Source organism: Triticum aestivum, chromosome 7A (genome assembly GCF_018294505.1).
Source record: "Triticum aestivum cultivar Chinese Spring chromosome 7A, IWGSC CS RefSeq v2.1, whole genome shotgun sequence".
Lineage (NCBI taxonomy): Eukaryota > Viridiplantae > Streptophyta > Magnoliopsida > Poales > Poaceae > Triticum > Triticum aestivum.
In genome coordinates this window covers 84,368,835-84,395,426 of record NC_057812.1, presented here as the reverse complement: position 1 = coordinate 84,395,426, position 26,592 = coordinate 84,368,835, and the positions used below count along the sequence as shown (strand labels likewise).

The window sequence follows — 26,592 nt, the reverse complement described above, 5'->3', positions numbered from 1 at the left end:
GTCCAGAGCGCGACACGTGGCAAATGGTTAAGAGCGCGTCAAGTGGCGCTGATCGTTGCAGGGCTCCCGAAGGAGCACTCGTTAACTAGTTGCTCCCACGATTTTTTGTGAGATTTGTAGCCTTGCAGAGGCCAAGCCCCAGGCGTACTAACCCAGCTCCAGCCCCATGCGTCAGCCCAGTCTGCCCAGATAGCTTCTCAGCCCAATTAGGCTCGCAAAACGCTCGGTGGTGAGTTCGATCGCTAGTGTTTCTGTTTTCTTTAGGGTCGTTCATTCCCACACCGACCCGCCTCAGGCGTTTCCTGCTCGACAACTCGCCACTCGTCGAATCATCTCACTTTGAAATCTTGGATCATCTAAGGTCGTTGGAGCAGACCCTTCCACCCCTCCTATTTCTACTCCCATTCTGCTCTTTCTCAACAACTGGTTGGACGGGTAAATTGCATAATCTCCTGTTTGTTGTATAAAAAATCTAACATTTCGCCTAATTCCTTTGTACCAGTCGAAATAAATGAGTTGTTGATGGTAAATTAAATTATGTTAGTCAACTTTATTTCATTTCTATTCATTGAGAGGGAAAAAAGGAATCTAAGATGTGTGTTCTTAAGCATTTTTAACGTATTTTTTCACCATTGATATTTGGCGTTATAGCTGCTTAGTTTTAGCTCTAGGCTCTGAGAAATCCTGGCTCGGCCTCCGGGGGTAGTACTAGGTTGTGTTGGGCTCTGGCCTCAACTGTGGGTTTCATAAGTGAACAACATGCATGTAGCCATGTATGTATAATCGTTTTTCCCATCAAATCATTGGTAATCACCTGAATACAGGTCAATACCTACGGCCCTCCCTTGTTCAAGTCCATGTGGTGCCCTGATCCTTGTGATTAACGGCCTCACTTCTTTAATACCAGCCGTTATTCCTTTCAATACATTGATGCACGAGGCTTTAGCATACTCCTGGAAAGAGTACATGGCATGTATATGCATCTGTTCATGCTACCAAATAACATGGTTATCGTTTTATGTGCATATATAGATGCATATTTCTAGTTCATGCCCAAAAAAGTGACGATAAAAGTGATTGCATGACCTCATGGCTGTCTGGGAGATATCTTTGCTGGCAGAAATATTGGGTCGCTTATTAGGGCCCTTGAAGTAAAATGCTTCTGGGATAGACATTGTTAAATGTATGAATGATAGTTGTCTTGTGTCCCTTGATTTATTACCCTTTATGTATTCATATATTATATATTTATATGGCGGTGGCATGATTATACACATAATACAATTCTTTGGGGATAACAGTTTCTCAAACAAACAAGCTTCACTATTTTGCAAAGCATATCCAAAACATTACATAGACACCAACAAACAGATGGTTGACATGGATTAAGGACTGGACATCCACCATGCTATAAACCCACATCTTATTTTGAATGAAATATAGAAAGAGGGTATGCTAATGCATACTCTCGTGACACAAGCGGACCACATTAATGATCCATCACGCTGCAAGAAACTGTGCAAATACATTGTTTGCATCAAATTCCTCACGTCGGCTTTATTTTTCAACAAACGAGCTGCGCCTCAAGCCTGTAGAAAAATAAGTGAAAACATGGCTTGTGTCATGTCATGTGTGCGTACATAAACCTTTGTTACTTGATATGCAACCCACTACAGATTAAATGTGTAAAAAATGCATTTGGGTTAGTTCAACATGGCTAATCTTCTATATCTAAATAGCTAGCGTCGAATAACCAATAAATTTCTCTCAACATGCAAGCATGTCACATCAGCATGGATTATACAATGGAAAAGGTCAACCTTAGCATGCAATCATGCATAGGATAAACCCACCTCAACGTGCAAACATGCATGTGAATTTTCATTATATTATGGTGGATCTATTTTTTTTTATTATTTACAAATATACAATAATCAGACACAATTAATCATATGTATTTTCAATTTTAGTTCTCATATTATTTACCCCAAATATTCAGCCTCCCCATATTAAATCTCAGTGATATATATTGCAGAACATACCCACAACAAAGTGCATGGTATCATCTAGTGTTGTTGAAAATAGAATGTGACATAATGCATTTGCATTGCATATGCACAAATTTCTTAATTTATTGCATTTTTAGTAGGGTGCTCTCTAATGTCCTATTGTTTCCCTTCAAAAAGTAGAACATTACAATTTGGATACAAACTTTTGAGAATTATTCTTACAGGTTGCGGATTCGTGTAGCGTACACGGATATTAAGTTCTTTAATACCATCTTCCCAAGTAGAGGCAGGATGATTTGTGAAACTTATTATACCCTGTGCCATAATGAATTGACCAGTCCCACCAACAATGGACCACTGGCCACTTTCCAAACCCGCTGTTATGCCAATCACCTGAAGGGTAGACCCTGCAAACCTGTTTCATGTGCAAAATAGCAAGTTCCGCCAGCAGGTTAGAAGTGCATGCAGCTTTGAACAAATGCACATCTATTAATATGTGTATGTACACCAGTAACTTGTGTAAAATTCTTAGCTACAAATATAATAGAGGCAAGCGCATAACTTCAATGTCGCGGGCGAAAGAACTCACGAAACACATATTGAGATATTCAAAAATAATGAAATAGAGAACATATTACCTTCCTTGCTCAAACTCTATGTTATGAGTCATGTACCATCTATTATCCTTGGTTAAACCAGTCTGGACATGCACGCCTTGTGCACGTGCAACAACTGTATCTTTGGAATTTGTTGTCTCGGTAAGAGTCCAGTCATGAACTATCGTCGTCCCAAACCCAAAAGGAAAACTTGTTTGGAGCAAGGTTTCCTCATTGCGGTTTGGCTGGTTTGGTCCATCGACGAATTGGTGCAAGAACAAGTGCAAGTTAACTTCGGTCATACAAGGGATCTGACACCCCTGAAGAGGTACAGTCCCATTGTAGGGGATAGAAGCGGCCTGGATTTGAGGTAGCACTATGAGTAGACAAACAAAGACGCCGAATGGACTAGCCATGGTCATAATTGTTAGCAAGAAGGGGAAAAGAGAGCTCAGTGAGCTAGTAGAATGGTGGGAAGCTGTGTCTCCCTGTGTTTTGTAAGAGAATAAGAGGGTAGAGGTGTCCTATATATAGAAAGCTTGGAGTGCTAGTGCCCACCTTGGATGACTTTGTTTTAGACGTTTTCAGATTGGCATTCAACACCCTATGCAACTAGGACTTGAAATCTAACCAAGGGATGAACAGGTTTGCCTATCGATGGCTCACAAGTCCACACTAGCAAAATTCACTACAGTTTTTGAAATCAATTGTACATCTACTGAATTAAATGGCACATATCCTGCTGGAAAAACTAAGGATGAGATAGCAGAGATTAGAGGCCACTGTGTCTTCAACGTTCCCACTCAAAGTTATAGCTCCTATAGGCTACGAACTTACGATGGTGTGTATGCATGGCGTGGTACTGGGAAGTGCGCGTGAATGGACGTGCAGATTGGTGTCTGCTCCACGACTCCATCCCTCTACTAGGTCGTCATCTTGTTGGTTGTTCTGTTCACCGTCACGAATGCATGCCCCGTCTCGATCATTCACACACTTAACGACGTACGTACTGCACTTATGTCTATGTATAGTACACTCACGTAGAGGTGCATGCATGCTTTCCAACCTCAGCCTGGTGGAACACGTATGCTTGCTGGACTAGGTCATGAACGAGTGCATGGCTCGTCTTGATAATTCCCACACTAACACTTTATAACAAGAAAATCTTTATTGCGCCACAGAAAAATCAATGGAGTGCATTTAATTGTACATAGCTGTTCTAAAAATAAAGAAGAAATCTAGAGACAGGGCATGGTGATGTTTATTACAAAAATGGCTGCATTGTCGAAATTAAATTCCCATGGACTAAATAATAACAAATCAAAGAAACTATATTGATTTTTAAAAAGTTTACCTCATAAAGGTGGGAGATTGGAGGTGTCTCTGTCTCAAGCTATGTAAAATGGTGCTTTTCTCATTGTAGAATGTAAGACCACTACATATTTCAATATTTAAGCTTGATCAAGAAGTGCTCATTAATAAGACGCGAGTTACACGGTAGAAAAAAATTTAATACCATTGGATTCCAATTTTTATTAAGTGAAATCACATTGTATTACATAATTCATACTATTTATTTGCTATAATTGTTAATCAAAATCAAACTTTTTTTGCGGGAAATCAAAATCAAACTAAAAATATTGAGATACATGGAAGTCTCACATTCTACGGTGGATGAAATAACAATTCATCCAATCCCATGTTTTCAAATTCTCGTATCAACGGTTGTTCATGGCCATGAATGAACGACTCGACTGTCTTGATTGTTCACACTGAAAACACCACATTTATCATTCAACTGGCCCAAGTAAATCTGTGAATGGTATGCCAGCACTACTATTGTATTCACTGCGATGCTAGCGATGGCCGGACTCTAGCTTGTGCATACTCACTTGACTTAACATACCAGATCTAGATCGGCTAAACATATCTTATATATGAGTTTGTTCACCACAGCACTTTCGCCTACTTTTAGGGTTTGTTTGGTTCAGTAGGATTCTAAATGCAGGAAAACGTAACTGAAATTATTTGGTTTTTGCTGCTAGTACAAAAAAATCAGTTTCGGTTTTTGCTGCTAGTACAAACCAATACCGAATGCCAAACCGATACCGAAAAAACCGAATTTTTGGTTTTTGCTGCTAGTACAAAAAAATCAGTTTCTACTTTTAATAACCGAACACGAATCGGTAGGTTTGGTACGAAACCGATAACTGAAAGGAAAACCGTAGCCTCGAGCGATCCAATACTCCAGTCAAGTACGAGGCTCCCTCACATCAAGCGTCAGTCCGAAATCACTAGTTGAGGAGTACTCGTTGCAAAGATCACTTCAACTCCTCAGGTTGTGACAAGTGGCGCACATGCAACATGCCACTTGTCGCAACCGGGGAGTTTTTCCTTTTTTCATAGATCCGTTTATTCAAAATGTTTTATCTCTCAAACCGTGCGTCCAAACCTCGAACCGCTTTCACCATTGGATTTCTCGCGTGGAGATCTTTCAAACTAGATCCCATATTGACAGGTTTTGACGAACTTCTTTTTTCACGAAAAAAACTGAACGAAAAAACCAAAGCGGGAGCACTGGTTTTTTCCCTTTCTGAAAGAGGCACGCCCGTGCCTCTCACGAAATCATAACTGTGCCTCCCGCGAAAGCAAAACCGTTAGTCTATGACTCTTGCGGAAGGAAAAAAAGAGAAAATATGTTTTTTTCCGTTTCCGAGGAGGCACGGCTGTGACTCTCGTGAAAGCACAACCGTGCCTCTTGCGGAAGCAAAACCATGATTCTCGTGAAAAAAAAATAGAAAACGTGTTTTTTTGTTTCCGAGAGGCATGACCATGACTCTCGCGAAAGCACAACCGTGCCTCTCGCGGAAGCAAAACCGCGACTCTTTTTCTTTTGTTTCCGAAAGACACTGCCGTGACTCTCGCTAAAGCACAACAGAGCCTCTCGCGGAAACAAAACAGTGACTCTCGCGAAAGAAAAAAAAACAGAAAACAAGTTTTTTTCTGTTTTCGAGAGGCACAGCCCTGACTCTCGCGGAAGCAAAACAATGACTCTCGCGAAAGGAAAAATACAGAAAACACGTTTTTTCGTGCAAAAATATTTTTCTTTTGATTTTTTTATCAAAAAGCTAAGGAAGACCGATTGAAAACCAAAACGTCGAAAACCCCTGGAAAAACCATTTAAAAAGCCGAAAACGCGTGCGGAAAAATAAAAAAAATCCGAAGGAAACGTTCAAAGCACGACACGTGGCGAATGGCTGAGAATGCGCCAAGTGACGTTGATCGTTATGAGGCTCCCGAAAAAACGCTCGTTAACTAGTTGCTTTCGCGTCAGGTTGGCCACACGTCTCGTGAAGCCGGCAGCCACTCGCGGCCACACGCTCGTGTCCAGCTAGCCCATGTGCGAGCTTCTTTTTTTGTGCGCAGGCCCACGTGCAAGCCTTTTTTAGGAATAAAAGCTGCTTTAGATTAATCACAGTGGGGAGTAACTTAGAGTAGTAACATGCATATGTTACTAGTCTATGTTACTACCTCCACAGTGGGTGATAACATATGTGTTATGTCATGCATCACTTCATTTATTACGTTACAGACTCATTTTTTCTTGATATGTGTGATGTTACAGTAACTAGCTATGTTACCTATTTTACCTAGATAAATGTGATGTTACCATTCATTGTGGGTAGTCTTATTGAAGATTAACAGTCAAGGTATACAAATAATTTCGGGGTATAGCTAAACCAACTTTTTGTGTCATAAGCCTGGGCTGTCCAAATAAATTGAATGGCTCAATCGTGCTAGTGGAGTGTGTAGCAGCAGGAACTGTTTATTTATTTAGTCCCACATCGATCAGCTTGGCTCAAGCTACTAAGGTCCTTGGCTATATAAAAGGTCCCAGGGCCTTACAGTAGCGCTGTAGCTTGTCAGCTGCAAAGCAACTGTTCGTTTTAAAACCGAAAACTGAACCCAAATTTTGGTTAACCCATTTTTTGGTTAGCTGTTTTGTGTTGATAATTTTGGTTTTTAGTTTTGCTAACTGAATTTCTAAAAAAATGGTATAATCCGAATTTTTGGTTTCTACCGAATGCCCACCCCTACACACTGAAATTATTCATGGATAGCAACTGTTGCGCAATGTGCTACCTGATTTCAGTCTTGTTGTTAAATCTCTTTGTCATTGTCCAACATTTTTTGGCTGCATTTTTTTCATGTAGGCTCTTTTGCATGCTTCTATCTCTTGCCTCAAAAAAGATGTTGTAGACTGGGTTGTTTCCAATGATATTAAGAAGATTCAAGTGCCACCTATGTTTGAACAACACCAACAAGTTCGTGCGGGCTTTGAGTTTGCGATGGCCTTGTACGAGTGGAAGGAGCCCACAAAGTTGTGGGTCGGGAGTGAGAACTTGTCTGATGAGGAGGACATCAACTTTTTCTACGCCTGTATTATCATCACGGTCGGGAACGGTGCGAGGACTCCATTTTGGGACTCCCCTTGGCTCCTTGGTCGAAAGCCCAAAGACATTGCTTCGCTCATTTACGAGACTTCCTCCGGAAGCACTGGAAGGTACGGGAGGCCAGCAAGGACAACGCGTGGATCCTCAAAATCAGACCGCCCGCATTGGTTTCCATCAAGCATGTTGCACAATATTTCACCCTTTGGATGCTACTGCATGAGGTGCACCTGGATGAGCTCGCTGATGATGACATCCTATGGAAGCACATGAAATCTGGGCACTACTCCGCGGCCTCCACTTACAAGGCACCGTGTTTGGGCTTGGTCCTCTCCCCATGGACCAAATGGTCTGGAAGGCTTGGGCCCCACCGAAAGTCAAGTTCTTTGCTTGGCTCGCGCTTCAGGATAGGATCTGGACTGCTAACATATTGAAGAAGCGAGGATGGCCTAACTGTGGCCCTTACCCCTTGTGCCGGCGGGTGTAGGAATGTGGCCCTCATCTTTTCTTCAGATGTCGCTTCACTCTTAGGCTTTGGAACATGGCTATTCATAAATTTCGCATCCACGACATGGACACGTCCGTATGGCACTTGTTCGACTCCGTTCAGGCCTGGTGGGTGAGCACATGCACCACAGGCACCACCCACAGAAAAGCAAAGGCATCGATTATCATGCTAATGTCATGGGTCATCTGAAATGAGCGCAACGCAAGAGTGTTCAGGCAAAAGAGCGCACCTCCGCAAATCTTGCTCAACATCATTGTCGACGAGGCAAACCTTTGGATCAAAGTTGGGGCAAAAAACTAGGGCCTTTTTTATTGCGAGAATAATTGTCATGCCGTAACTTGGGTGTATGTTGTAACAAACTCTTTCTCCTGCTTATTTAATATACGAGGCAAATCATTTGCCTCCGTTTAAAAAATTTGGAAGAGGAATGAAGGGGAATGGGAGAAGAGCCATGGCAGGAAAAGAGGTACAAAGTAGGGGTTCTTTTTCCTTGAGAAACACCTGTGGCAGAGTGGGGACAAATTCGCTGGCCGAGCACTTGCATCAGAGGAATTAATTAATCGAGATCCCTCTATGGTGGACTGGTGGTAGCCCTTTCGGTTCCTCAAAGGAAGATGCTAATTCAGTTGAAGGAGACTGAACAACAGGAGCATGAATAGGTGCAGTTTCGGGCTTGTCTTTGAAATAACACAGATGCACCAAATGATAGATAGCATGTTGTTGGCCAGGTGTTTCAAGTTGAGTGGTAGTTATGAGAGCACATTCAGAAGCACCACAGCCCCCTCGCCCGCCGATGTACACCCATCAGCAATTTTCACCTTCATGGGCAGTGCAGTGCGTAAGTTGCCAAGCCACTCAGCAGCCAGTGCCATACTCACAAAACTGTGACAGCTTCCTGAATGGACCAATATTTTTTTGAAGGTAAGGCCTTCTGGCATTTTATTCAACTTGGGGAAGAGTTACATCAAAGAGTAGATGTGGTAATAGGAAGGAGGGCATCTCATCTATCCACTCTTAACGAATCTTAGAATCATAACAACGCCTAGCTAAGATATGTGCAACTTTATTTAACGCTCTAGGACAATGTCTAAAGGATATCTCTGGGACACCATGAGCAAGGTGAAAGCAATCTGTAAGTATAGCTGAATGTGGACTCAGAATTTTAGTCTCCCCGTTGCATGCTTGCACAAGTTCAAGGCAATCTGTCTCCACTTGGACATTTCGACATCCAACTGAATCAATCAACCGTAGACCCATCTGCTAGGCTCTGGCTTCAGCGGACGGTGCACCAGGTGTGTTATCAATCAACTCCGATACCCTCGCTACAACTTCTCCTCGATGGTTTCGCAAGACCGCCACAGCAACTCCGCTTCCATCCCCAAAGAAAGAGGCATCAACATTCAGTTTATAGTAGCCTGGAGCTGGGCATTGCCATCTTACCTCGGGAGCTGCTGTGTTTGGCCGAACTGCATGATTTATAGTAATAGCTATTGGGGAATGTAGTATTTTAAAAAATTTGCCCACGACCACGCAAGATCAATCTAGGAGAAGCATAGCAACGAGCGGGGAGAGTGTGTCCATGTACCCTCATATACCGAAAGCAGAAGTGTCATGGAATCGTCACATCAGATGTCCTAGTGTAAGGACTTAATTGTGAGGCCAACACATCTTTGTAGTAGCTTGAGAGGGGTTGAGCGAAATCGAGAGACGCAACACAAGACAAGGATTTAGACAGCTTCGGGCCCCGGGAAACATCATCCGATAATAGTCCTACATGCTGTTTGTGGCTAGATCTCATTATTCTTATGAAAGAGTCGCCGGTAAGTCGGCTCTCCTCTAATTGTGTCTAGCCCTAGAGATTATTGTTTCTTGCTTGTCCCTCTTGGGGTTCCCTGCCCCTCCTTATATAAGTTGAAGGGGCGGGTTACATGTGGAGTCCTATTAGGATTAGGACTAGTCTATTACAAGTGGAATCCTAGTCTGCCCCCTTAAGGGAAAACTCCTTATGCCTTTCCTCGTAAACCAACCCACCATAACATGAGCCGGCCTTCTGGGCCTTGGGTCTAGTCTTCTATCTGACCCGCCGTTGGGGTCATCAATAAATCACCAAATACGTGCCGGGTCTTTGTGAGCCGCCAAGTCCGGCCGGGTCATACTTCCGGCCGGGTCATACCGCGGGGTATATCCCCGACATTAGCCCCCAGTTTAATTTGGATTTATCCATGTTAAACTAATCCTGATCACCCTTAAGTCCTTGTTATTTCCTCCTTCTGGAAAGTCCAAGTCAATAGACCAGCTTCATAATCAATTGGCTTCTCATAGAAATATATTGTGAAGAATATTTGATTCAGCTCCCAATGCTTAACAAAAATATTGGTCTTAAAATACTCATCTGATTTTCAACCGGCTTGTAGAACTTGCCGGTTTATCATTGCCAAAATATCCGGTTTGTAAATATTGATAACACCGGGTCATAATTGTTGCCGATGCCGGGTCATAGTTATTGGTGACGCCGAGTCATGATTGTTGGTGATGCCGGGTCATGATTGTTGCAGACACCGGGTCAATCTGGTTTGCTCAAAACTGAAAATTGGAAAACATTTCTCCCTTATATCCATATTATCTGTAACCCCCAAGTCTTGAGCAAAACAAAGTGATGGCTTAAGACTTGATTCAATATAAATACTACCACTTTGAAGAAATCCATGTTTGTTCATCTCAGTCACTAGTAAAGACTGAATACTCCATATATGTATCCCCCAAGTGCCGGGTTGTCATGCTTGCAGCAACCTGGGACTTGTAATTGCATGATGCCCATAAAAACTTCAACCAATGTAGCCACCAAGGGCCGGGTCATTAAGCAATAATGAGCAGGGACTTTGTAAATATGATCATGTAGACTTGAGCAGCAACGTGCAGCCCCCACGGGCTGGCTAAGTAAGATAATACTGAGTTGGGACTTTGTATATAATTCATTGATAATAACATAATATGATGTAATCTCCACCATGGGGCTTGAACCCACGTCCATAAGGTTAAGAGCTTTGTACTCTACCAATTGAGTAGTGGATCTTTCAATATAATGGACTGAGGCTTGTGTACCTTGAATTTTGACAGGAGCAATTGGTAGCCCCCAAGGGCCGGCTCATTATAATGTGATGAGTCGGGTCTTCAATAAGTGAGCAAACAATGACTTTGCATTAGCCCCCAAGTGTCATGGTGCATGCTTGCAGCGACATGAGACTTGTGTATTTGATGTAATCCCAACTTGAATAATGTAGCCCCCAAGTGTCGGGTGCTACCTCTTGAGCTTGCGTTGGATTTCCCCGAAGAGGAAGGGATGATGCAATAGAGTAGCGTAAGTATTTCCCTCAGTTTTTGAGAACCAAGGTATCAATCCAGTAGGAGGCCACGCTCAAGTCCCTCGTACCTGCACAAAACGATAGCTACTCGCAACCAACGCGATTAGGGGTTGTCAATCCCTTCACGGTCACTTACGAGAGTGAGATCTGATAGATATAATATTTTTGGTATAAAGATGCAAAGTAAAAAGTAAAAGGCAAAGTAAAAAGCAAAACAAGATTAAAGTGATGGAGATTGATATGATGAGAACAGACCCGGGGGCCATAGGTTTCATTAGTGGCTTCTCTCAAGAGCATAAGTATTCTACGGTGGGTGAACAAATTACTGTTGAGCAATTGATAGAATTGAGCATAGTTATGAGAATATCTTGGCATGATCATGTATATAGGCATCACGTCCGTGACAAGTAGACCGAAACGATTCTGCATCTACTACTATTACTCCACTCATCGACCGCTATCCGACATGCATCTAGAGTATTAAGTTAAAAATAGAGTAATGCTTTAAGCAAGATGACATGATGTAGAGAGATAAATTCATGCAATATGAAATAAACCCCATCTTGTTATCCTCGATGGCAACGATGCAATATGTGCCTTGCTGCCCCTTCTGTCACTGTGAAAGGACACCGCAAGATCGAACCCAAAGCTAAGCACTTCTCCCATGGCAAGAACTACCAATCTAGTTGGCCAAACCAAACGGATAATTCGAAGAGACTTGCAAAGATAACCAATCATACATGAAAGAATTCAGAGAAGATTCAAATATTATTCGTAGATAGACTTGATTATAAACCCACAGTTTATAGGTCTCAACAAACACACCGCAAAAAGAAGATTACATCGAATAGATCTCCACAAGAGAGGGGGAGAACTTTGTATTGAGATCAAAAAAGAGAGAAGAAGCCATCTAGCTACTAACTATGGACCTAAAGGTCTGAGGTAAACTACTCACACTTCATCGGAGAGGCTATGATGATGTAGAAGCCCTCCGTGATGACGGCCCTCTCCGGCGGAGCTCCGGAACAGGCCCCGAGATGGGATCTCGTGGATACAGAAAGTTGCGGCGGTGGAATTAGGTTTTTGGCTCCTGTCCTGATCGTTTGGGGGTCGTAGGTATACACATGAGGAAAGAGTACGTCGGTGGAGCTCCGAGGGGCCCATGAGGCAGGGGGCGCGCCCTAGGGGGGGGGGGCGCCCCCCACTGCTATGTCTTGAGCTTGCGTTGGTTTTCCCCGAAGAGGAAGGGATGATGCAGCAGAGTAGCGTAAGTATTTCCCTCAGTTTTTGAGAACCAAGGTATCAATCTAGTAGGAGCCCACGCTCAAGTCCCTCGTACCTGCACAAAGCGATAGCTACTCGCAACCAACGCGATTAGGGGTTGTCAAGCCCTTCACGGTCACTTACGAGAGTGAGATCTGATAGATATAATATTTTTGGTATTTTTTATATAAAGATGCAAAGTAAAAAAGTAAAAGCAAAGTAAATAGCAAAGCAATATAAAAGTGACGGAGATTGATATTATGAGAATAGACCCGGGGGCCATAGGTTTCACTAGTGGCTTCTCTCAAGAGCATAAGTATTCTACGGTGGGAGAACAAATTACTGTTGAGCAATTGATAGAATTGTGCATAATTATGAGAATATCTAGGCAAGATCATGTATATAGGCATCACGTCCGTGACAAGTAGATCAAAACGATTCTGCATCTACTACTATTACTCCACTCATCGACCACTATCCAACATGCATCTAGAGTTTTAAGTTAAAAACAGAGTAACGCCTTAAGCAAGATGACATGATGTAGAGAGATACATTCATGCAATATGAAATAAACCCCATCTTGTTATCCTTGATGGCAACGATACAATACATGCCTTGCTGCCCCTTCTATCACTGGGTAAGGACACCGCAAGATCGAACCCAAAGCTAAGCACTTCTCCCATGGCAAGAACTACCAATCTAGTTGGCCAAACTAAACAGATAATTCGAAGAGACTTGCAAAGATAACCAATCATGCATAAAAGAATTCAGAGAAGATTCAAATATTATTAATAGATAGACTTGATCATAAACCCACAATTCATCGATCTCAACAAACACACCGCAAAAAGAAGATTACATCGAATAGATCTCCACGAGAGAGGGGGAGAACTTTGTATTGAGATTCAAAGAGAGAGAAGAAGCCATCTAGATACTAACTATGGACCTGAAGGTCTCAGGTAAACTACTCACACTCGTTTGGGGGTTTTGGCTCCTGTTCTGGTCGTTTGGGGGTACGTGTGTATATATAGGAGGAAGGAGTACGTCGGTGGAGCACCGAGGGGCCCACGAGGCAGGGGGCGCGCCCTAGGGGGGCGCCCCCACCCTCGTGACCACCTCTTTGATCCCTTGCAGTAGGGTCCAAGTCTCCTGGATCACGTTCGGTGAGAAAATCACGTTTCCGAAGATTTTATGCCGTTTGGACTCTGTTTGATATTCTGTTTATCCGAAACACTGAAATAGGCAAAAAACAGCAATTCTGGGCTGGGCCTCCGGTTAATAGGTTAGTCCCAAAAATAATATAAAAGTGGAAAATAAAGCCCAATATAGTCCAAAACAGTAGATAATATAGCATGGAGCAATCAAAAATTATAGATACGTTGGAGACGTATCATGCATCCCCAATCTTAATACCTGCTCGTCCTCGAGTAGGTAAATGATAAAAAGAGAATTTTTGATGCGGAGTGCTACTTGGCATAATTTCAATGTAAATCTTCTTAATTGTGGTATGAATATTCAGATTAGAAAGATTCAAGACAAAAGTTTATATTGACATAGAAAATAATAATACTTCAAGCATACTAACAAAGCAATTATGTCTTCTCAAAATAACATGGCCAAAGAAAGTTATCCCTACAAAATCATATAGTCTGGCTATGCTCCATCTTCCCCACACAAAGTATTTAAATCATGCACAACCCCGATGACAAGCCAAGCAATTGTTTCATACTCTAACTTTTTCAAAACTTCTTCAATCTTCACGCAATACATGAGCGTGAGCCATGGATATAGCACTATAGGTGGAATAGAATGGTGGTTGTGGAGAAGACAAAAAAGGAGAAGATAGTCTCACATCAACTAGGCGTATCAATGGGCTATGGAGATGCCCATCAATAGATATCAATGTGAGTGAGTAGGGATTGCCATGCAACGGATGCACTAGAGCTATAAATGTATGAAATCTCAACAAAAGAAACTAGTGGGTGTGCATCCAACTTTCTTGCTCACGAAGACCTAGGGAAATTTGAGGAAGCCCATCATTGGAATATACAAGCCAAGTTCTATAACGTAAAATTCCCACTAGTATATGAAAGTGACAACATATGAGACTCTCTATATGAAGAACATGGTGCTACTTTGAAGCACAATATATGAGACTTTCTATATCATGGTGCTACTTTGAAGCACAAGTGTGGAAAAAAGGATAGTAGCATTGCCCCTTTTTATTTATTTATAATTTTTTTGGGCCTTCTATTTTTTTATTTGGCCTTTCTCTTTTTTTGGGACAATGCTCTATTGAGTGATGATCATCACACTTCTATTTATTTACAACTCAATGATTACAACTCGATACTAAAACAAAGTATGACTCTATATGAATGCCTCCGGCGGTGTACCGGGATATGCAATGAATCAAGAGTGACAAGTATGAAAGAATTATGAATGGTGGCTTTGCCACAAATACTATGTCAACTACATGATCATGCTAAGCAATATGACAATGATGGATATGTCATGATGAACTAGATGGTGGAAAGTTGCATAGAAATATATCTCGGAATGGCTATGGAAATGCCATAATAGGTAGGTATGGTGGCTGTTTTGAGGAAGGTATATGGTAGGTGTATGATACCGGCGAAAGTTGCGCGGTATTAGAGAGGCTAGGAAGGGTGGAAGGGTGGGAGTGCGTATAATCCATGGACTCAACATTAGTCATAAAGAACTCATATACTTATTGCAAAAATTTAGAAGTTATCAAAGCAACGTATTATGCGCATGCTCCTAGGGGGATAGATTGGTAGGAAAAGACCATCGCTCGTCCCCGACCACCACTCATAAGGAAGACAATCAATAAATAAATCATGCTCCGACTTCATCACATAACGGTTCACCATACGTGATTGCTACGGGAATCACAAACTTCAACACAAGTATTCTTTAGATTCACAACTACTCAACTAGCATGACTTTAATATTATCACCTCCATATCTCAAAACAATTATCATGCTTCAATCTTTTCTTAGTATTCAACACACTCAAAAGAAAGTTTCACAAATCTTGAATACCAAGAATATTATTATTAGGCAAATTACCATGCTATTAAGAGACTCTCAAATTAATTTAAGTGAAGCATGAGAGATCAATAGTTTCTTTAAAACATATCCACCACCGTGCTCTAAAAGATCTAAGTGAAGCACATAGAGCAAAATTATCTAGCTCAAAAGATATAAGTGAAGCACATAGAGCAAAATTATCTAGCTCAAAAGATATAAGTGAAGCACATAGAGTATTCTATCAAATTTTAGTTCATGTATGGATCTCTCAAAAGGTGTGTACAGCAAGGATGATTGTGGCATACTAACAAACAAAGCCACAAGTAATACAAGACACTCCAAGCAAAACACATATCATATTGGTGAATAAAAATATAGCTCCAAGTAAATTACCGATGGAAGTGGACGAAAGAGGGGATGCCTTCCGAGGGCATCCCCAAGCTTTGACTTTTTGGTGTCCTTGGATTATCTTGGGGGTGCCATGGGCATCCCCAAGCTTAGGCTCTTGCCACTCCTTGTTCCATGATCCATTAAAAGAATTCACCCAAAACTTGAAAACTTCACAACACAAAACTCAAAATAGAAAACTCGTGAGCTCCGTTAGCGAAAGAATACAAAAGACCACTTCAAGGTACTGTAATGAACTCATTCTTTATTTATATTGGTGTCAAACCTACTGTATTCCAACTTCTCTATGGATTATAAACTATTTTACTAGCCATAGATTCATCAAAATAAGAAAACAACACACGAAAAATAGAATCTGTCAAAAACAGAACAGTCTGTAGTAATCTGTAGCTAGCGCAAGATCTGGAACCTCAAAAATTCTTTTTCAGTAGTAGCATAATTTCTTTGAGCATTGTCTAGGGTTTTACTAGCATATTGAATAACATTTAATTTATTATCAACTCTTTGTCCTAGAACAACACCTACAACATAATCACTAGCATCACACATAATTTCAACGGGTAAATTCCAATCAGGTGGCTGAACAATAGGTGTAGAGATCAATGCTTTCTTAAGTATTTCAAATGCTTCTACACAATCATCATCAAAAACAAATGGTATATCTTTTTGTAATAAATTAGTCAGAGGCCGAGAAATTTTTTGAGAAGTCCTTAATGAACCTCCTATAAAATCCGGCATGACCAAGGAAACTCCTTATACCTTTGATGTCCTTGGGACATGGCATCTTTTCAATAGCATCAACCTTGGCTTTATCAACTTCAATACCTCTTTCAGAAACTTTGTGCCCCAAGACAATACCTTCATTAACCATAAAGTGGCACTTTTCCCAATTCAAGACAAGATTAGTTTCTTCACATCTCTGCAAAACTCGATCAAGGTTGCTCAAGCAATCATCAAAAGAAGATCCATAGACGGAGAAATCGTCCATGAAAACCTCACAAATCTTTTCACAAAATTCAGAGAATATAGCCATCATGCATCTTTGAAAGGTAGCAGGTGCATTACATAGACCAAAAGGCATACGTCTATAAGCAAAAGTACCAAAAGGGCAAGTAAAAGTAGTCTTTGATTGACCTTTGGCTGACACAAGTATTTGAGAGAAACCAGAATAACCATCTAGAAAGCAAAAATGTGTATGTTTGGATAATCTTTCTAGCATTTGATCGATAAAAGGTAAGGGGTAATGATCCTTTTTAGTTGCCTTATTTAATTTACGGAAATCAATTACCATCCTATAATTTGTAATAATTCTTTGAGGAATCAATTCATCTTTATCATTAGGAACGACAGTAATACCTCCCTTCTTAGAGACACAATGGACATGACTTACCCACTGACTATCAGCAACGGGATAGATTATACCTGCCTCAAGGAGCTTTAGTATTTCCTTTCTTACCACTTCTTTCATTTTAGGATTCAGCCGTCGTTGATGATCACGAACTGGTTTAGCATCTTCTTCCAAATTTATTTTATGTTGACATAGAGTGGGACTAATGCCCTTAAAATCATTAAGAGTATACCCAATAGCAACACGGTGCTTCTTCAGAGTTTTCAATAATCTCTCTTCCTCATGCTCTGGAAGGTTAGCACTAATAATAACAGGATATATCTTTTTCTCATCAAGATAAGCATATTTAAGAGTATCAGGTAACGATTTAAGCTCAAACACGGGATCACCCTTGGGTGGAGGAGGATCCCCTAGGATTTCAATAGGTAAATTGTTTTTCAAAATAGGTTCCTGTTTAAAGAATACTTCATCTATTTCCCTTCTTTCATTCATAAACATATCATTTTCATGGTCTAGCAAATAATGTTCTAAGGGATCACTAGGAGGTACGGCAATAGAAGCAAGACCAATAATTTCGTCCTTACTAGGTAATTCTTCTTCACGGTGTTGTCTACTAAATTTAGAGAAATTAAATTCTTGAGTCATATCATCTAAACCGATAGTAACAACATCCCTTTTGCAATCTATGGTAGCATTAACAATGTTTAAGAAGGGATGGGACAAAAGCTATCTTGTGGGGAACCAAGAACAAGAAAATCACCAGGATATTGAGTTTTCCCACACAAGACTTTAACATCTCTAACAATTCCCATTGGTGAAATAGTATCTCTATTGGCAAGTTTAATTGTGACATCAATATCTTCTATTTCAGCAGATGCAATATCATGCATACTTTCTTTGTATAAGGAATGAGGTATCGCGCTAGCACTAGCACCCATATCACATAAGCCATGATAACAATGATCTCCTATTTTAACAGAAATAACAGGCATGCCTACCACAGGTCTAGGTTTATCTTTAGCACAAGGTTTAGCAATTCTAGCAGTTTCATCACAGAAATAAATAACATGCCCATCAATATTATCAGACAAGAGATCTTTAACAATAGCAATATTAGGTTCAACTTTAACTTGCTCAGAAGGTGTATATGTTTTAATATTGCTTTTACAAACCACAGTTGAAGCTTTAGCATGATGCTTTATCCTAACAGGAAAAGGTGGTTTCTCAACATAAGCAGTAGGAACAATAGGATCATTATAAGTGACAATCTTTTCTTCAACTTTAATAGGTGTAGCTACTTTTACTTCCATGGGAGGATGATATTTAAACCACTTCTCCTTGGAGAGATCAACATAAGTAGCAAAAGATTCACAGAAAGAAGCTACTATCTTAGAGTCAAGTCCATATTTAGTGCTAAATTTACGGAAAACATTGGTATCCGTAAAGGATTTAACACAATCAAAACTAGGTGTCATACCTGACTCCTTACCTTTGTCGAGGTCCCAATCTTCAGAGTTGCATTTAATTCTTTCCAATAAATCCCATTTGAATTCAATAGTATCCATCATAAAAGAGCCAGCACAAGAAGTATCAAGCATGGTGCGATTGCTATCAGAAAGCCGAGTATAATTTTTTTGAATAATCATTTCTCTTCAGAGCTCATGATTGGGGCATGAATATAACATTGATTTAAGCCTCCCCTAAGCTTGAGCGATGCTTTCTCCTTCGCGAGGCCAAAAATTATATATATAATTGCTATCACGATGAACAAGACGCATAGGATAAAACTTCTGATGAAATTCCAATTTCAGTCGTTTGTAATACCAAGACCCCATATCATCACATAGCCTATACCATGTCGATGCATCTCCCTTCAAAGATAAAGGGAAGACCTTCCTCTTAACAACATCTCCGGGTACACATGCAAGCTTAAATAATCCACAAACTTCATCCACATATATTAGATGCTCATCAGGATGTTTTGTTCCATCTCCTAAAAAAGGATTAGCTAGCAGTTTTTCTATCATACCCGAAGGAATTTCAAAGCATACATTTTCATTTTCAGTAGGTTCAGTAGGTTGAGGAGCAACTCTTTGCTCTACTGGTCGGGGTGAAGATACCCCGAACAAGACCCTCAGAGGATTACTTTCCATAGTAACAAGTGACAGTAAATTTCAGCACACTATATAAATTTTTTCCTTGCCAAATTCCACCTACCAAAGGCGCTTCACTCCCCGGCAGCGGCGCCAGAAAGGGGTCTTGATGACCCACAAGTATAGGGGATCTATCGTAGTCCTTTCGATAAGTAAGAGTGTTGAACCCAACGAGGAGCGGAAGGAAATGATAAGCGGTTTCCAGCAAGGTATTCTCTGCAAGTACTGAAATAAGTGGTAACAGATAGTTTTGTGATAGGATAATTTTTAACGAGCAACAAGTAACAAAAGTAAATAAAGTGCAGCAAGGTGGCCCAATCCTTTTTGTAGCAAAGGAAAAGCCTGGACAAACTCTTATATAGAGACAAGCGCTCCCGAGGACACATGGGAATATCGTCAAGCTAGTTTTCATCACGCTCATATGATTCGTGTTCGGTACTTTGATAATTTGGTATGTGGGTGGACTGGTGCTTGGGTACTTCCCTTACTTGGACAAGCATCCCACTTATGATTAACCTCTATTGCAAGCATCCGCAACTACAATAAAAGTATTAAGGTAAACCTAACCATAGCATGAAACATATGGATCCAAATCAGCCCCTTACGAAGCAATGCATAAACTAGGGTTTAAGCTTCTATCACTCTAGCAACCCATCATCTACTTATTACTCCCCAATGCCTTCCTCTAGGCCCAAACAATGGTGAAGTGTCATGTAGTCGACGTTCACATAACACCACTAGAGGAGAGACAACATAAATCTCATCAAAATATCGAACGAATACCAAATTCACATGACTACTAATAGCAAGACTTCTCCCATGTCCCCAGGAACAAAAGTAACTACTCACAAAGCATAAACATGTTCATAATCAGAGGGGAATATAGGATCTGAACATATGATCTTCCACCAATTAAACCAACTAGCATCAACTACAAGGAGTAATTAACACTACTAGCAACCTGCTAGCACTAATCCCGAACTTGGAGACAAGAATTGGATACAAGAGATGAACTAGGGTTTTGAAAGGAGATGGTGCTGATGAAGATGTTGATGGAGATTGCCCTCTCCCAATGAGAGGAGCGTTGGTGATGATGATAGCGATGATTTCCCCCTCCGGGAGGGAAGTTTCCCCGGTAGAACAGCTACGCCAGAGCCCTAGATTGGATCCGCCAAGGTTCCGCCTCGTGGCGGCGGAGTTTCATTCGAGAAGATGGCTTATCATTTTTTCCCATCGAAAGACTTCATATAGCAGAAGATGGCCACCGGAGGGCCACCAGGGGTCCCACGAGGTAGGGGGCGCGCCTAGGGGGGTAGGGCGCGCCCCCACCCTCGTGGGCAGGGTGTGGCCCCCTGGTGAATTTCTTCCGTTGAGTATTTTTTATATATTCTGAAAACGTCTTCCGTGAAGTTTCAGGACTTTTGGAGCTGTGCAGAATAGGTCTTTAATATTTGCTCCTTTTCCAGCCCAGAATCCCAGCTGCCGGCATTCTCCCTCTTTATGTAAACCTTGTAAAATAAGAGAGAATAGGCATAAGTATTGTGACATAATATGTAATAACAGCCCATAATGCAATAAATATCGATATAAAAGCATGATGCAAAATGGACGTATCATAACTCGAGGGCGAGTTCCAAACAACCAGGGAAGAATGATGAGGAACACTAGATGAGAAGAAAGAAAACACATGCCAGATCTATTTGGCTACTTCTAGATGCTTCCAGTCTAGTGTAGTATTTCTTTCCTTTTCTTTTCTATCCTACCTACTGTTTTCTAGAGTCTTCTAGTTGTGAGTAGCTATGAGTATAATGGTGAAACTTACATAATGTTTTCTAGAGTATTCCAGCTATAAGTAGAAGTATGTGAAGGCTTCCCAAAGCCCTATAAATAGAGGTCCTCACCTCTACTTTGTAGGCAGACTATGTACCCCTACCTATAATAGAACTTGTTGTTCTTATCTAAGATCTTGGAGTAGATCTTCTGCCCTAGGAGTTCTGGATTGAACTCTTGCTGTCCTATCAGCCTACATTCGCCTCTAGAGTGATATCTAGCGCAGCACGTTGAAGCTGTTTCTTCAACACTTGTGCTGTACACATTGTAGCAGCAAGATGGAGTTGCTCCTTCATAACCTTTGTGCTGCTTCAACTAGTCCTTAGATTTTCACCTTAAGAGGTAAGACTTTGAATTGCACCTGTGTTGTCAACCCCACTTGCATATCGCTGCTACAAAATCGGAAACTCCAAGCAAGTTCCTCATCGCCACAAAGGCTCCAATCACCACTACTAGTCCCCCGATCTCAGCTTCCATGACATTCTTTGCCTCTGACTTCACCATGAAACTAAACATATCCCATGATGACAACAGATAGCATAGCTTCGCACCGCTCCCTTCTTAACGAAGAACCAGTGGGAACGAACGAATCCCACCTGATCCAGCAATCTCCAGGCATAACGCGCCCATGAGAGTTCGCCGGCGGAGCCTTTCGGAACCCGACAATTCGACCAGATCAAGGAGGACAGGCGTCAGGCAGATCTTCGTCTTGTCACTCGAGGAACCCTAGGACCACCCCTTTAATTCAGGCCGAGTCCAAAGCCCCCACGCCACCACGTCATCCTGGATCAGATCGGAGGGATCAGCTGGCACCTGCACCTCGACGCGAGGACGCCCATCAAGCTTGCCATATGGAGGTTAGACGACGACCAAGGGATGCAAGGATCTGGCGCCGCATCGGGAGCACATCCACGCCCCTGCTGGGATACATAGCCAACCCCATGCCGTCGCGCACCATGGAGGAGCATGCCACGCACCACCGCACTGCCTGAGCACATCCACACATGGGCAAGCACCAACGACATGGCCGGCCGCCGCCTCAGCCTTGAATCCGAGGGGGAAAGCGCCACGCCACGAGAGAGAGCTCGCCACGCCGCCGCCGTCCGCGGCATGGGCTTAGCCCGGTCGCCTCCTTGCGGTGGCCGACGGCTGGGGCTCCCCCGTGTCACCCGTGAGAGAGACGCAGGGGTTGGGGCGACTAGTATCATTACCTATGTCATAAATTACCTGTCTTAGTTTTTTCTAGATACGGATGTATCTAGACATGATACATCTGTATCTAGACAAATTCAAGACAAATAATTCGGGACGGAATATTAATCAAGTTTGTCGGCATGTTGTGTTTGTTACAAATTTTGCAGTGCACTTGCGAACCGAGCTAGGTTCCTTGTGGTTGAACCAAGTCCTAGACTTAGTTTTTATTTTTCAAAATTATTGTAGGCTTCCCGACGCTATTCTTTTAGTGATATGATACTTGCTCACAAGCTGGGGGCAGTACATATTTGCTGAGATTTAGATGGATCAACCTTCCCGCTTCCGTGTACATCGCCTTGGTTTGGCTGGGATTCATGGCAATGAAACGTCAAACATCGCATTGGTAAGTGCACAGAATGGAGAAAGATGGCATGTGACGTTGTAGGTTACATTTTTTAGCACCGTTATAGGTTGGTTTATTAGTCCACTTCGTATTTTGTGTCAAATTTTAATTAAAGATTTTACTAGCAAAATATTAATGCATGTCACAAAAAATTATATTGTTGGGTTAGGCTAGTTGTAATGGGAGTATCATAGGTAGTATCGTGCATGCCAACTAGGCAAAATTAATGATGTGTCATAGAATTAAATGAAGAAAAAGAGGGTTGAGTATCATATCATAATACCGTATCATATTAAATGTTGTGCTACTATGTGTCATGCATGCTAATAAATGAAGTCATCTATAATACTAACATATGATACTATGCACTACATATATAGTATCATACACTAGTATCATATGCATGATACTAGTATATGATACTTTCCATTACGACCAGCCTTAGTATTTGAGTATAGTTTTCGATAATATTATCTTTGCTATGTATAATTTATATTTTATTAGTTAAAATCTGATCAAAATAACCAAAATGGGGGTAGTCAGGGGCGGAATTGGGCCTGAGGTAACTGGGGCTATAGCCCCAGGCGTGGCCCAACTAGCTCTATCCATCCAATACGATTTTTCGAAATCACTAACTGAGGAGTACTTGTTGCAAAGATCACTTCAATTTCCCTAGTTGCGACAAGTGGCGCATATGCAGCATGCCACATATCACAACCAGCGAGTTTTTCCTTTCTTCGTAGATTCGTTTATTCAAAATGTTTTATCTCTCAAACCGTGCATCCAAATCTCGAACCGCTTTCACCGTTGGATTCCTCGCGTTGAGATCTTCAAAACTAGATCCCATATTGATAGGTTTTGACGAACTTTTTTTCACAAAAAAACCGGACAAAAAAACCGAACTGGGAGCACGGTTTTTTTTCCTTTCCGAAAGAGGCACACCCGTGCCTCTCACGAAATCACAACCGTGCCTCTCACGGAAGCAAAACCGTGACTCTCGGGAAGGAAAAAAAGAAAATGTATTTTTTTTCCGTTTCCGAGGAGGCACGGCCGCGACTCTCGTGAAAGCACAACCGTGCCTCTTGCGGAAGCAAAACCGTGACTCGTGAAAGGAAAAAAAACAGAAAACGCGTTTTTTCCTTTCTGAGAGGCACGTCCGTGACTCTCTCGAAAGCACACCCGTACCTCTCGTGGAAGCAAAACCATAACTCTCGCGAAAGCCAAAAATAAATAAATAGAAAACACGTTTTTTTCGTTTTTGAGAGGTACGGCCGTGACTCTCGCGAAAACAAAATCGTGCCTCTCGCGGAAGCAAAACCGTGACTCTCGCGAAAGGAAAAAAAGAAAACACGTCTTTTTGTGCAAATAAACATTTTGTAAAAAGATTTTATTGAAAAGCTAAGGAAGACCGGTGAAAAACCAACATGCAAGCATGTCACATCAGCATGGATTATACAATGGAAAAGGTCAACCTTAGCATGCAATCATGCATAGGATAAACCCACCTCAACGTGCAAACATGCATGTGAATTTTCATTATATTATGGTGGATCTATTTTTTTTATTATTTACAAATATACAATAATCAGACACAATTAATCATATGTATTTTCAATTTTAGTTCTCATATTATTTACCCCAAATATTCAGCCTCCCCATATTAAATCTCAGTGATATATATTGCAGAACATACCCACAACAAAGTGCATGGTATCATCTAGTGTTGTTGAAAATAGAATGTGACATAATGCATTTGCATTGCATATGCACAAATTTCTTAATTTATTGCATTTTTAGTAGGGTGCTCTCTAATGTCCTATTGTTTCCCTTCAAAAAGTAGAACATTACAATTTGGATACAAACTTTTGAGAATTATTCTTACAGGTTGCGGATTCGTGTAGCGTACACGGATATTAAGTTCTTTAATACCATCTTCCCAAGTAGAGGCAGGATGATTTGTGAAACTTATTATACCCTGTGCCATAATGAATTGACCAGTCCCACCAACAATGGACCACTGGCCACTTTCCAAACCCGCTGTTATGCCAATCACCTGAAGGGTAGACCCTGCAAACCTGTTTCATGTGCAAAATAGCAAGTTCCGCCAGCAGGTTAGAAGTGCATGCAGCTTTGAACAAATGCACATCTATTAATATGTGTATGTACACCAGTAACTTGTGTAAAATTCTTAGCTACAAATATAATAGAGGCAAGCGCATAACTTCAATGTCGCGGGCGAAAGAACTCACGAAACACATATTGAGATATTCAAAAATAATGAAATAGAGAACATATTACCTTCCTTGCTCAAACTCTATGTTATGAGTCATGTACCATCTATTATCCTTGGTTAAACCAGCCTGGACATGCACGCCTTGTGCACGTGCAACAACTGTATCTTTGGAATTTGTTGTCTCGGTAAGAGTCCAGTCATGAACTATCGTCGTCCCAAACCCAAAAGGAAAACTTGTTTGGAGCAAGGTTTCCTCATTGCGGTTTGGCTGGTTTGGTCCATCGACGAATTGGTGCAAGAACAAGTGCAAGTTAACTTCGGTCATACAAGGGATCTGACACCCCTGAAGAGGTACAGTCCCATTGTAGGGGATAGAAGCGGCCTGGATTTGAGGTAGCACTATGAGTAGACAAACAAAGACGCCGAATGGACTAGCCATGGTCATAATTGTTAGCAAGAAGGGGAAAAGAGAGCTCAGTGAGCTAGTAGAATGGTGGGAAGCTGTGTCTCCCTGTGTTTTGTAAGAGAATAAGAGGGTAGAGGTGTCCTATATATAGAAAGCTTGGAGTGCTAGTGCCCACCTTGGATGACTTTGTTTTAGACGTTTTCAGATTGGCATTCAACACCCTATGCAACTAGGACTTGAAATCTAACCAAGGGATGAACAGGTTTGCCTATCGATGGCTCACAAGTCCACACTAGCAAAATTCACTACAGTTTTTGAAATCAATTGTACATCTACTGAATTAAATGGCACATATCCTGCTGGAAAAACTAAGGATGAGATAGCAGAGATTAGAGGCCACTGTGTCTTCAACGTTCCCACTCAAAGTTATAGCTCCTATAGGCTACGAACTTACGATGGTGTGTATGCATGGCGTGGTACTGGGAAGTGCGCGTGAATGGACGTGCAGATTGGTGTCTGCTCCACGACTCCATCCCTCTACTAGGTCGTCATCTTGTTGGTTGTTCTGTTCACCGTCACGAATGCATGCCCCGTCTCGATCATTCACACACTTAACGACGTACGTACTGCACTTATGTCTATGTATAGTACACTCACGTAGAGGTGCATGCATGCTTTCCAACCTCAGCCTGGTGGAACACGTATGCTTGCTGGACTAGGTCATGAACGAGTGCATGGCTCGTCTTGATAATTCCCACACTAACACTTTATAACAAGAAAATCTTTATTGCGCCACAGAAAAATCAATGGAGTGCATTTAATTGTACATAGCTGTTCTAAAAATAAAGAAGAAATCTAGAGACAGGGCATGGTGATGTTTATTACAAAAATGGCTGCATTGTCGAAATTAAATTCCCATGGACTAAATAATAACAAATCAAAGAAACTATATTGATTTTTAAAAAGTTTACCTCATAAAGGTGGGAGATTGGAGGTGTCTCTGTCTCAAGCTATGTAAAATGGTGCTTTTCTCATTGTAGAATGTAAGACCACTACATATTTCAATATTTAAGCTTGATCAAGAAGTGCTCATTAATAAGACGCGAGTTACACGGTAGAAAAAAATTTAATACCATTGGATTCCAATTTTTATTAAGTGAAATCACATTGTATTACATAATTCATACTATTTATTTGCTATAATTGTTAATCAAAATCAAACTTTTTTGCGGGAAATCAAAATCAAACTAAAAATATTGAGATACATGGAAGTCTCACATTCTACAGTGGATGAAATAACAATTCATCCAATCCCATGTTTTCAAATTCTCGTATCAACGGTTGTTCATGGCCATGAATGAACGACTCGACTGT

At 41.3% G+C, this 26,592-nt stretch overlaps 2 protein-coding genes across 3 annotated transcripts; both read right to left on the bottom strand.

Annotated features, from left to right (window-relative positions):
- Positions 1-1,301: 1,301 nt before the first annotated feature.
- LOC123151322 (dirigent protein 5) lies at positions 1,302-3,090 on the bottom strand. 2 transcript variants are annotated; one of them, XM_044571051.1, is made up of 3 exons: positions 2,648-3,090; positions 2,232-2,424; positions 1,302-1,589 (listed from the first exon to the last, which is right to left on the bottom strand). In XM_044571051.1, the coding sequence occupies exons 1-3, from the start codon at positions 3,025-3,027 to the stop codon at positions 1,584-1,586; spliced, it is 579 nt and encodes a 192-aa protein (XP_044426986.1). In that variant the 5' UTR covers positions 3,028-3,090; the 3' UTR covers positions 1,302-1,583. The 2 variants fall into 2 exon arrangements, with proteins under 2 accessions (XP_044426986.1, XP_044426987.1); XM_044571052.1 differs by having other exon boundaries at positions 2,324-2,424.
- A 21,205-nt stretch (positions 3,091-24,295) lies between these two features.
- LOC123152065 (dirigent protein 5-like) lies at positions 24,296-25,320 on the bottom strand. The gene is made up of 2 exons (XM_044571674.1): positions 24,878-25,320; positions 24,296-24,654 (listed from the first exon to the last, which is right to left on the bottom strand). The coding sequence occupies exons 1-2, from the start codon at positions 25,255-25,257 to the stop codon at positions 24,396-24,398; spliced, it is 639 nt and encodes a 212-aa protein (XP_044427609.1). The 5' UTR covers positions 25,258-25,320; the 3' UTR covers positions 24,296-24,395.
- Positions 25,321-26,592: the final 1,272 nt, after the last annotated feature.